The 13,273-nt window shown below is 40.4% G+C and overlaps 1 protein-coding gene across 16 annotated transcripts in view; it reads left to right on the forward strand.

The window, feature by feature from the left end:
- COBL (cordon-bleu WH2 repeat protein) overlaps positions 1 to 13,273 on the forward strand; it is a 281,679-nt gene that overhangs the window by 92,302 nt on the left and 176,104 nt on the right. For all 16 annotated transcript variants that reach the window (XM_070496988.1, XM_070497264.1, XM_070497441.1 and 13 more), the window contains one exon: positions 8,600 to 8,803. In XM_070496988.1, coding sequence (XP_070353089.1) covers positions 8,600 to 8,803 — 204 coding nt within the window. The remainder of the gene's footprint in view (positions 1 to 8,599; positions 8,804 to 13,273) is intronic.

Consider the following 13,273-nt stretch of genomic DNA (forward strand, 5'->3'; position numbering starts at 1 on the left):
TAAAAACTATGATATAGGTGTAAGATTTCTAAAAAGAAAAGAAAAAAGAATTTGTATCTACTCATCCTAGTAGAGGATGAGACCCAAATGTCACTCCTAAGTCTTGTGTTAACCAGCGACATGAGTGGTGATGGTTTGCAACTTCATCTGAATCCCATTTGCGGTTTTCCCTATTTTTAAATGACCTTTTTCATTTTACAAGTAATACATAAAGAGGTGATATTATAGAAAAATTAGGAAATGCATAGAAGTAAAAATAGCAAAACAGTCATGACCCCCATCAGCCAGAGATCATTATTGCTAATTCTTTATCTTTCTAGAATGTTTCATGTTCTATTGCCTTAACGCATGCTTCTCTTAAAAATGGAATTTTCCAAAGCAAATAATATTTTGAAGTTTGTTTTTCTAAAATATCCATATTGAGCATTTTGCACATCAAATTATGTACTTTTAAAGTATACTTAAGTAGTACTGGTGTGACATTGTTTTAAAGTTCCATAATTTATTAAAATTATCTCGTATTGACCTGTGGTTAGATTATTTTATGTGTGTTTGCCATTACTAATTATGTTGTACTGAACCTCCCACAGTGTGCTCTTGTAGGATTATTTCTGTAGGAAAATTTCTAGACATGCAATCCTATGTCTGATACATCGGGCCAGAGTGCCCCAAGAAGATGGCTCTGCAGGAGAATTTAAACTCCTTGAGGGCTCACGTTGTCTCTTTGTGGATCCTCTAACTAGAGTAGGGCAGGAGGTAGGAGAGTGAGGGAAGGAGCCAGCCCTTGGGAGTCAGGCACAGGGGCTTCCCATCTCTGCGCTGACGTCGGTAATCGGATGCCTTCGGGGAGCTGTGGATCTCTCTGACACACAGGTTTCTCAGCTGCAAAGCATTTTGAGGACTGGAGGAGGTAAACTTCCTAAGGTTATTATTAGCATAGATCCTGTTGTTGTTGTTAGTGCCATTGAGTGGATTCTAACTCTAGTGACTCTGTGGACAGGAGAGCAGAACCCTGCCCGGTCTTTTTGCGCCATCTTCTCGCCTTCCAGTGCTATATCAGACAATGCTCAGCTGCTATTCATAGGGTTTTTTTTTTAATTGAGTTCATAATAGTTTACATCAATGTGAGATTTCAATTGTACATTATTTCTTGACTGTCACCACATAAGTACTCCCCTTCACCCCCAGTGTCCCCCGGACCCCCTTCCCCTGGTAACCACTGAACTGTTTTCTTTGTCCATGTGTTTGTTCATATTCCACAAATGAGTGAAATCATCTGGTGTTTGTTTTTCTCAGTCTGGCTTATTTGGCTTAACATAGTACCCTTCAGATCCATCCATGTTGTTGCAAATGGGATAAATTTGTCCTTTTTATGGCTGAGTAGTATTCCATTGTATATATATACACCACATCTTCTTTTCCAGTCATCAGTCAGTGGGCACTTGAATTGCTTCCATGTCTTGGCTATTGCGAATAGTGCTGTAATGAACATAGGGGTGCATATGTTGCTTTGGATTGTTGATTTCAAGTTGTTTGGGTAGATAGCCAGTAGTGAGATAGCTCGGTCTCATGGTAGTTCTATTTTTAGTTTTTTGAGGAATCTCCATACTATTTTCCATAGTGGCTGGACCAGTTTGCATTCCCACCAGCAGTGTATGAGGGTTCCCTTTTCTCCACACCCTCTCCAACATTTGTTATTTTTAGTCTTAGTGATTATAGCCATTATGACAGGCATCAGGTGGTATCTTAGTGTAGTTTTGATTTGCATTTCCCTGATGATTAGTGATGTTGAACATCTTTTCACATGTTTATTGGCCATCTGTATATCTCCTTTTGAAAAATGTCTGTTCATATCCTCTGCCCATTTTTTGATTGGGCTGTTTGATTTTTTGTTGTTCAGTTGTCTGAGTTCCTTGTATATTATGGTGATTAACCCCTTGTCAGATATATGATTTGCAAATATTTTCTCTTTGTTTTGATTTTAGTTTATTTTGCCTTGCAGAAGCTCTTTAGTCTGATGAACTCCCACTTATTTATTTTTTCTTTTCTTCCCCTTGTCTGAGAAGACATGGTATTTGAAAAAATCCTTTTTAGTTCACTGTCCAAGAGTGTATTACCTATATTATCTTCCATAACTTTTATGGTGTCAGGACTTATCTTTAAGTCTTTGATCCATTTTGACTTTGTTTTTGTGAATGACCTGAGATAATGGTCTACCTTCATTCTTTTGCATGTGGCTGTCCAGTTTTCCCAACACTATTTATTAAAGAGACTATCTTTTCTCCATTGTATGTTCTTGGCACCTTTGTCAAAGATTAGCTGTCTGAAGATGTGGTTTTATTCTGGGTTTCAGTTCTGTTCCATTGATCTTTGTTCCTGTTTTTGTACCAGTACCATGCCGTTTTGATCACTATGGCTTTATAGTACCTTTTGATGTCAGGAATTGTGATGCCTCTAGCTTTGTTCTTTTTTCTCAGGATTGCCTTAGCAATTCAGGGTCTTTGGTTGCCCCATAGGAATTTTAGGATTCTTTGTTCTATTTCCATGAAGAATGTCATTGGGATTCTGATTGGGATTGCATTGAATCTGTAGATTTCTTTGGGTAGTATGGACTTTTTAACTATGTTTATTCTTCCAATCTGTGTGCATGAAATCTCTTTCCATCTCTTTATGTCATTATCAATTTCTTTCAATAATGTCTTATAGTTTTCATTGTGTAAGTCCTTCACCTCCTTGGTTAAATTTATTCCTGGGTACTTTATTCTTTTAGTTGTGATTTTAAATGGAATTGTATTCTTCAGTTCTCTTTCTATAAGTTCATTATTAGAGTATAGAAAACCAACAGATTTTTGTAAGTTGATTTTGTACCCTGCAGCTTTACTGTAGTTATTAATTATTTCTATTAGTTTTCTGATGGATTCTTTGGGATTTTTAAATATAAGATCATGTCATCTGCAAACAGCAAGAGTTTCACTTCTTCACTCCCTATTTGGATTCCTTTTATTCCTTTCTCTTGCTTAATTACTCTGGCCAAAACCTCCAGTACTGTGTTGAATAAGAGCAGTGATATTGGGCATCCTTGTCTCGTTCCTGTTCTCACGGGGATGGCATTCAGTTTTCGCCCATTGAGTATGATGTTGACTGTGGGTTTGTCATATATGGCCTTTATTATGTTGAGGTAGTTTCCTTTTATCCCCATTTTGTTAAGAGTTTTTATCATAAATGGCTGTTGGATCTTCTCAAATGCTTTCTCTGCATCTATTGAGATGATCATGTGGGTTTTATTCCTCAATTTGTTGATGTGGCGTGTCACGTTGATTGATTTGTGGATGTTGAACCAATCCCCATGTCCCTGGTATAAATCCCACTTGATCATGATATATGATCCTTTTGATGTATTGCTGAATTCAGGTTGCCAAAATTTTGTTGAGGATTTTTTCATCTATATTCATCAGTGATATTGGCCTGTAGTTTTTCTTTTTTGTGTTGTCCTTCTCAGGCTTTGGTATCAGAGTGGTGTTGGCCTTGTAGAATGTGTTAAGACGTGTTCCATCTTCCCTAATTTTTTGGAATAGCTTGAGAAGGATAAGTATTAAATCCTCTCTGAAAGTTTGGTAGACCTCCCCAGGGAAGCTGTCTGGTCCTGAGCTTTTATTCTTTGGGATGCTTTTGATTACTCTTTCAATCTCTTTCCTTGTGATTCTATTCAGATTGTCTGTTTCTTCTTGATTCAGCTTTGGGAGGTTGTAAGAATCTAAGAATTTATCCATTTCCTCTAGATTATCCATTTTGTTGGCATATAGCTTTTCATAGTGTTCTCGTATAATCCGTTGTATTTCTGTGGTGTCCATTTCTCCTCTTTCATTTCTAATTTTGTTTATCTGAGCTTCCTGTCTTTTTTTCTTTCTAAGTCTGGCTAGGGGTTTGTCAATTTTATTTACCTTCTCAAAGAACCAGCTCTTTGTTTCATTGATCTTTTCTACTGCCTTTTTTGTTTCAATAGCATTTATTTCTGCTCTGATTTTTATTATTTCTCTCCTTTTGCTGACTTTGGGCTTTGTTTGTTCTTCTTTTTCCAATTCAATTAGGTATAATTTGAGATTGCTTATTTGAGATTTTTCTTGTTTGTTAAGGTGTGTCTGTATTGCGATGAATTTACCTCTAATACAGCTTTTGCTGCATCCCATATGAATTGGTATGGTATGTTATCATTTTCATCTGTCTCCAGATATTTTTTTGATTTCTCCTTTAATTTCTTCAATGATCCATTGCTTCTTCAATAGCATGTTGTTTAGTGTCGACATCTTTGTTCTTTTCTTAGCTTTTTTCTTATAGTTAATTTCTAGCTTTATAGCATTGTTATCAAAAAAGATGCTTGTTATTATTTCAATTTTCTTAAGTTTATTGAGGCTTGCCTTGTTTCCCAACATATGGTCTATCCTTGAGAATGTTCCATGCGCACTTGAGAAGAATGTGTATTCTGCTGTTTTGGGATGGAGTGTTCTATATATGTCTATTAAGTCCAACTGTTTTAGCTTTTCATTTAATTCTACTGTTTCCTTGTTGATTTTCTGTCTGGATGATCTATCCATTGATGTGAGTGGAGTGTTGATGTCCTCTACTATTATTGTGTTATTATTAATATCTCCTTTTAGGTTTGTTAATAGTTCCTTTATGAACTTTGCTGCTCCTGTGTTGGGTGCATAGATATTTAAAAGTGTTATTTCTTCTCGATGGAGTGTCCTTTTGATCATTATATACTACCCCTCTTTGTCTCTCTTTACCTGTCTTATCTGGAAGTCTACTTTGTCTGATGTAAGTATTGCCACACCTGCTTTCTTTTGTTTGTCATTAACTTGCAGTATCAGCTTCCATTCCTTCACTCTGAGCCTGTGTTTGTCACTAGAGCTGTGTTTCGTGGAGGCAGCGTATTGTTGGGTCTTGTTCTTTAAGCTATCTCATCACTCTGTGTCTTTTTATTGGAGAATTCAATCCATTTACGTTTAGGGTGATTATTGATGTATGAGGGCTTAATGCTGTCATTTTATCACTTGTTTTCTGGTTCTCCTGCATTTCCTGTGCTTCTCATCCTGTGTGTTTTGGTCTACCCTTTGAATTATGTAGCTTTTTATGATGTGTTTCTTTGTTTTCTCCTTATTTATTATTTGTGTCTCTGTTCTGCTTTTCTTTTTAGTGGTCACCATGAGGTCTGTATTCAGAACCTCATGTATAAGATAGTCCATTTTCTGATGGCATCTTATTTCCTTAGTCTAAACTGATTCAGTCCCTTTCCTCCTCCCCTCCGAAGTTGTTTTTCTTACATCTTATTCCATCTTGTGTTGTGAGTGTGTGGTTACAATAACAGGATTATTTTTGGTTTTGGTGTTTTCCTTCCTTTTATCTTAATGCTATATTTCAGTATTTGCTATCCTATTCTGATGCTGTCTACCTATTTATCTCCTTACTCCATGATTTGTGACCCCTTTCTCCCTTTTTTTCCTTAGGTATGAGGGCCTTCTTGAGGATTTCTTGTAGGAGGGGCGTCTTGTGGCTATGAATTCCCTTAGCTTTTGTTTGTCTGGGAAAGTTTTTATTTCTCCCTCATATCTGAAGGATATTTTTGCTGGATAGAGTGTTCTTGGCTGAAAATTTTTGTCTTTAAAGATTTTAATATGTCATTCCATTCTCTCCTAGCTTGTAAGGTTTCTGCAGAGAAATCTGCTGAAAGCCTGATAGGGGTTCCTTTGTAGGTTATTTTCTTCTGCCTTGCTGCCCTTAGTATTCTTTCTTTGTCATTCATTTTTGCCAGTTTTACTACTATATGCCTTGCAGTAGGTCTTTTTATGTTGGCATATCTAGGAGATCTGGAAGGCTCTTCCACACAGATTTCCTTTTCTTTCCCTAAGTTTGGGAAGTTCTCTGCTATTATTTCTTTGAAAACACTTTCTGCTCCATTCTCCTTCTCTTCTCCTTCTCGAACACCTATAATTCTTATGTTGCCTATAATTCTTATACTTCCTCATTGAGTCAGGTATTTCTTGTAGACTTTTTTCATTTCTTTTTAGTCTTAGTTCTCTCTCCTCCTCTGTCTGGAGCATTTCAACATGTCTATCTTCGATTATGCTGATATGCTCTTCTATGACGTACACTCGAGCATTCAGGGAGTCTGTGTTTTGTTTTATTTCTTCCATTGTGTCTTTCATATCTAATATTTCTTTTTTTTTTTTTTAAAGATTGGCACCTGGGCTAACAACTGTTGCCAATCTTTTTTTTTTTTCTTTTCTGCTTTATCTCCCCAAACGCCTCCCTGTACACAGTTGTATATCTTAGTTGCAGGTCCTTCTAGTTGTGGGACGTGGGACGCCACCTCAACATGGCCTGACGAGTGGTGCCATGTCCCCGCCCAGGATCAGAACCCTGGGCCCCCGCAGCGGAGCACGCAAACTTAACCACTTGGCCACGGAGCCGGCCCCTCATATCTAATATTTCTGATTGATTCTTCTTTATAGTTTCAATCTCTTTTGTGAAGTAGCCCCTGAACTCGTTGAACTGTTTCTCTACATTCTCTTTTACCTCATTGAGTTTTTTGATGATAGCTATTTTGAATTCATTGCCATTTAGATTACATATTACTGTGTCCTCAGGACTGAATTCTGGGTACTGGTTTTCTCTCTGGTCTGGATATTTGATATAATGTCTGATACTGCTAGAGGAAGTGGGTTGGATTTTACACCTCCTCTTATTATTTGGTTGAAGTTACCACCTATCGCCACTTGGTGGGGGTCATGAGCCACGTATTCTGAGCCCTCTGCCTTCAGCCAAGATCCCAGGCAGTGGAGTGGGCACAGGGCAGATGTGCAAATGGGACCTTTCTCCTGCGTGCTCTCTGGGCTTTTTTGGTCTGCTCTTACTATCTGCTCTCCTGGGGTGTTGGCTTGATGAGGTCACCCCTGGCAAAAGCTCTTGCCCTGGTAGAGGTCCTCCCTCTAGGCTGCATGGGCTCTTGGGGGTCCTTGATGTTCCCGCAAATGAACGTCCCCTCCCATTCTTTCCCTCTCGGAGTCTCCCCTGGTTGCGGATCACAATCTTTAGGGGAGGGAGAAAAGTTCTCTCTTACCCTGTTCCAGCTCCTCTGAGGGGGTCTCCAGCCTCTCCGCCCTCCGTTGCATGGCTGCTTGCCTCTCCAACATTTTTGTGTTGTGTTAGAATGTCCTCTGTTGGAGTATGCATGCCGCTTGTTGTTGTATGTTTGAGGGGAGAGAGTCCTGGGCAAGTTCACTCCACCATGATGCTGACGTCACTCTCATAGGGTTTTTATGGCCAGTTTTTTTTTCAGAAGTGAGTGGCCAGGTCCTTCTTCCTAGTCTGTCTTAGTCTGGAAGCTCCACTGAAACCTGTCCCCCATGAGTAACCCTGCTGGTATTTGAAATCCCCATAGTATAACTTTCAGCATCACAGCAACACGCAGCCCCCACAATATGACAACTGACAGGTGGGTGGTGTGGTTCCCTGACCAGGAAACGAACCTGAGCCATGGTGGTGACAAGTGCTGAATCTTAACCACTAGACCACCAGGGCTGGCTAGCACAGGCATTGATGCGGAGTCAATGCTAGGTATAAAATGCCCAGGGCCTATATAAAATATGTTCTTTTATATAAATAAGGACCACATAAATAAATATGTACATGTATACACACATATACCTGCATTTACACATACATATACATATAGTGTACATATATATGTACATATGTAAAATAAAATAACAGTGTAAAGTCAATTGCCTTCCCTCAATCTGGAGGAGATAAGAATTTCTAAAAATGTTCATCAGAGTAGATGATTCCTTGTTAGGTGTTTAGAAATTTCCTACAAGGTGAATTGAGAGTTCAAAGCACAGCCAGGAATCAGGTGAAAACGGAGAGGAAGGGGTTGTCCGTCAAGACACTGTCACTCGTATCCCTCGCTGCCAAACAGCTGCCTGCATCCACAGTGGCCTGAGTCAGTGGGTGTTGGTCTGATGGGCTTTCTGTCTAATTTAGCACATCTGGGTGTTGTCCCAGAACATCCTCAATTTCTGGGTCCATGGGTTCCAGATCCTCAGCTGGTCCTGGACCCAGAGCTGGGACAGGGGTTTAAGCTGGAGCAAGGCCAACCCTCCATAGGTCCACTTAATTGGTTATGATTTCTAACCCACTCAAAGATTCAGAAAGGGCTGATCCAAGAAACTCTGTGAAGCCAATCCCCACTTTGATCTGTAACACTTGTGATCCTGCCCCTCCCTGGTGGTGAACACATATTTAGGCTGTTTCTTTCCAGCCACATTTCCTTTCAAAAATGCTTCCTTTATTTTTCTTACTTGTCCATTTTCTGGACATTGAAGAGTGTCACATTGAAGAGTTAACATTGAAGAGTGCCAATATATAGATGGTAGAAAGATCATGCAACTCAGAAGTCATTTTTGAGAAGAGAGAGATACTTATAAGAATGAACTACTATGAGGAGAAGTACTTAAAAGCTGCTGGAGATCAATAGGTGATTGTATTAACTTTGTAGTTGGAAATTGCCACTTCATTCACCTTCTGTGTTGTCATTTTTAAGGAGGAAGATGAAGGCTCGTGCCCCCCCTCCTCCTGGAAAGCCTGCCACCCCAGATGTGCAAAGCAGGCAGAAACCTCATCGAGATGTGTCTCCAGGCCCTCCGCAGAATCTGCTCACCATGAAGGAGAACCTGCGGAACAGTGTGGTGGACGTGACCGTGGTTCTGCCTAGTGGACTGGAGAAGAAGAGTGTGGTCAATGGGAGGTAAGGACCCAGGTGCTTCAGGGACGAGTCACTGTGATCAGCGTGCAAGTCTGGGGAGAACTGAAGAGTGGATCTTGAAGGGTTGCACTCCCTTCTGTATCAGTCGGACTGGGGCTGAGGGGGTATAAATCTGGGCCCAGGTAACAGTCTGAAATGTCTCACTGGGGTGACTGTGTGCTAACTGGCCCCACCACAGTACACCTTAACCCTTAGGAGAGCAAGGCTTACACAGCTCACTGATACAAGAGGGGCTCAGAAAGAAGGGGAAGCCCATATGCAACTCCAAGTAGGTGACCAGCCACCAGAGTCTGTGCCCATGTCTTGGTGCTGAAGTTATACAGCCCAGGTGCACTCTCCTGAATTAACCATTCAAATGTCCACTTACAGGCTGACCCATAAGGGTGTAACTACAATCGGTAATCAATTTTCCAAATGAAAAGAATACTAGTTTGGATTAAGCAGTAAAATCCGACCCATGGGTTTTAAATTTAAGGGAATCAATTTCCAGACGCATATTCCTTCTTAGATCTGGTCTGCTTGTGAATGTGCCTGTGATCAAGGTCACGTACCAGTTCTTTTTCCCACATCAGTCATAGAAGGCACAACTGAAACCTTGGCAAAGCCTCTTTCAATCATAGTATTAAGAGTTTTATGACCAATAGAATTTCTAATTTTATGTTTGATATTTATCAAAATATATCATAATTATGTTGTTTGATAAATTTTGTATTACTACTACTATTGTGACTGGTAATTTGATCTATAATAAAAAAAATTAACAAAGTCACAGGAAACAAAAAGTAAAATTTAAACTTTTATACAGTTTTTATTATAGAGAATATGATAGAGTGACCAATTATAAAACCTTTCAAGGGGTTTGCCTTGTGGCCTAGTGGTTAAGTTTGCACACTCCACTTTTGCAGCCCCGGGTTTCATCGGTTCAGATCCCAGGCAAGCACATGGCACTGCTCGTCTGGCCATGCTGAGGCAGCATCGCACATAGCACAACCAGAGGCACTCACAGATAGGATATACAACTATGTACGGGGGAGCTTTGGGGAGAAGAAGAAAAGAAAAAAAAAAGATTGACAACAGATGTTAGCTCAGGTGCCGAACTTTAAAAGAAAAAAAAAAACTTTCAAGCATGAAAATATATTTATATAATTCTGAGGCAGGAGTGAATGGAAATAATATTTCTAGGAAAACAAGGAGAACAAGAAATGATAGGAAATATTTGAATCTTAAAAAGCAGTTTGTTCAAGTGTTTTGAAAATGGATAATGGTGGGAACCACATCACTCTGGGTGTTTTTATTCTTGTAGATACATTGAAAAGAGTGAGGCAGCAGTTTTATTTTTAAATACCAGTATTTAAATTCTACCAAAAATTATATCCTTTGCAAGTATTTAAACTTTATAATGAAAATTCTAGGTGATAGTTTAATGGGCAAAGAGGTACATAAGTTTTTACAATTATTTTATGGGCAAGGTGAACAAAATTTGAGGCCCATTGCTCCAGGCCTCAGTGCGTCCCTAGGACTGGAGCTGTTGAGCTGTGGATACAACGTCATCCGCTCTACTAGGTGGTCCCAGACTGCGTTCCACACTGGTGCCCCCCGGGGGTATGGGGCACACTCCTCCTTGGGGGCCCTTCTGTAGCTGTTGTCCCAGCAGAAGGGCTTGGGTACAGGAAGTGAGATCTACACTGGGCCTATGTGGGAGGAGCCAGCTTGTGGTCTCGCGGCCCACAGAAGCCTGGAGCTCTTGTGCCAGTTCCCTAGGCAGCTCCCAGGGCTCACACGAGAGATACCCAAGGTACTAGAACCTCTGTGTTTCTTTGTTTCACGGAGTGGTCCTTGTTCTAAGTCCGTTTTTCCCACTTTAACTTGAGAAGCCTACCATATTATTAGAGGATTACAAACTACTTTAATAGATGCATGAAATATTATCGGTGAATGTATTATGGTTTACTCACCATTCTTATATTTATATATATATATATATATATATATATTTTTTTTTTTTCTGTGAGGAAGATTGGTCCTGATCTGTGCTAATCTCCCTCTATTTTATGTGGGATGCTTCCACAGCATGGCTTGACGAGTGGTGCTAGGTCCACACCTGGGATCTGAACCTGTGAACCCTGGGCCACCAAAGCAGAGCTCACGAACTTAACCACTATGCCACTGGGTCAGCCTCCATTCCTATATTTTGGCTCAATTTCTAGTTGCATTTATTTTTTAAAAACACTTGACTGAGGTGTGATTAACATACAAAAACTATACATATTTAATGTGTACAACTTGGTGAGTTTGTAGGTAAGTATATACCCATGAGACCATTGCCACTATAAATCTAGTTACATACTTTTTGAGAAAATGGCCTGAGGGTCATGTCTCAATACCACAACACATGGTCCAGTTTGACAGTTGCCTGCAGAGAGATAGAATGCCTGCCTGAAAAGTAAAAACATTATTTTGAAAAATGTTTTCAAACTGAACACATTCTTCCAGTTGTATCTTTTTTTTCCTTTACAAAGTAAAAGCACCACTGTGCAGTTTTGCAATGTAACTATGAGACTAGGTGCAACCTTCAAGGTTGAGCATTAAAATACTTTTCTCTTTTCTAGTAGTAAATTGCAATCCCCTCTCCAAGATTTCCTATAGGATTAAGTGACTTAGAGCAGCAGCCTGTGGGCCCCTTAACTGGGTCATTGGATGATAACTATTGCTGGCAGCAGCTTCTTGTTTGAGGAACTAGTTTTATATGTCATATTCTTTAACAAGACAAGAGCGGGCTGAAGTCAATTCCTCATCCTTGCTGAGCATAGATCTACTAGTTGTTGATCAATGTGGTTTCCCTCTTCTGTTTTATTAGAGAACATGCCCATCCTTGCATAGGTTAAGCAAGTAGTTTATAAGCTATAGTCAGCCCCTTACCATGTTATTTCTTGATATGACAGATTCTCATAGAGAAAATACGTTAGTAATTGGAGTCTGATGATTCCATTCTGTATATGACAGAGATTTTTTTTAAGCTTCCTTTGGATTTAGAAACTTAAATAAAAAGTCCCCGTCTGTTCTTACAGAGTTAAAGACATGAGACTCGGTGTTCCGGGCCATTCATAAGGAAGTGCTCTGGCATGCTTTAGGAAAGGTGTTCCAGCACTACACATGGCCACTGGAAGGAGGCCACCAATTCCATCACTTTAATTGGGGCACAAATAAAGAGAAGATCTTTGAAGAGACAATGCCCTTAGCTAAAAGAGAACTTCATAAACTGTGTCAAGCGTTAGAGAGTTGGGCTGTGTCCTTTAGATGGGGTGAATTAGTCCTAAGTTGGTACACATGTCCAAGGGACCCAGGGGCAGGACAAGGCAAGCATTCCATTTGCAGAATAGAGGAAATCTCCCTCAATATTCATTCCTGCAATTTTGTCTCTATGGGCCGTGAGAACCCCTTCCAATAGACACATTTACAACTGGGCAGGGATTTTGAGGTCCCGGCCCTGGTAAAACAACACAGGACTCTCAAGACAGGTATTGGGCCTCCATTACCCTTCTGGAGAGAGTGCATCCATTCCAAGATGAAGGGGAGAGAGGCTGTGAGTGACCCTCAGCCCTGGTCTGTCCTTTATCTGCCCTACCCATCAAGGTGCAGGCAAAGCCTCTTGCAGAAGGAGTAGCTATGCGCTCAGCTTGCAGCTTCTGAAGGGCCTGTGGCCTGACCCTTGCTCCCAGGTGAGCTCACGGCTCCAGGGGCTGAAGGAAGCTTGCTCGTCTTCTCTCAAGGAGGGGAGTTGGAAAGCGCAGTTCTGATGCTGCGGAGTGGGCCCAAGGAAGACCTTCTCTAAGTGACTAACAGTCAGGTTTGGTTTGGTTTAGTTTGATTTACGTTTTCACTTGAAGAATACCTTTTGCTTTAAAGACTATTTTTTTAGAACAGTTTTAGGTTTACAGCAAAATTGAGAGGAAGGTACAGAGATTTCCCATATACCCCCTGCCCCTCCCCACCTCCCCCATTATCAACATCCCCTGACAGAGTGGGACGTGTTAGAATCGGGCCCACGCTGACTCTTCGTAACCACCAAAGTGCAGAGTTTACATTAGCGTTCACTCAATGTGGTAGATTCTATAGGTTTGGACAAATGTATAATGCCCTGTATCCACCATTACAGTAACAAAGAGAATATTTTCACTGCCCTAAAATCCCTCTCAGGGAAGATTCCCAGGACATGGAGCCCGTATTGGTCACATTAACTAGAGGTGGACCTCATTGAACGCCCTTCCTTTCTTATCAGCCCATGTAATGCATTTGACCATCTAGGTGCTAAGTCACCTCCCTAAAGTGTTTCTGCCTTAGTAAGGCTTTATATGTTTGAGCTAAATCCAAGAGAAACTAAATATATATAGACATATCTGTGGCATGCATATGTGGTCCTCAGCCTCCAGTTACTCCTGGGTCTTCTTTATG

The sequence above is a fragment of the Equus asinus genome, chromosome 1, assembly GCF_041296235.1.
Source record: "Equus asinus isolate D_3611 breed Donkey chromosome 1, EquAss-T2T_v2, whole genome shotgun sequence".
NCBI classification, from domain to species: domain Eukaryota; kingdom Metazoa; phylum Chordata; class Mammalia; order Perissodactyla; family Equidae; genus Equus; species Equus asinus.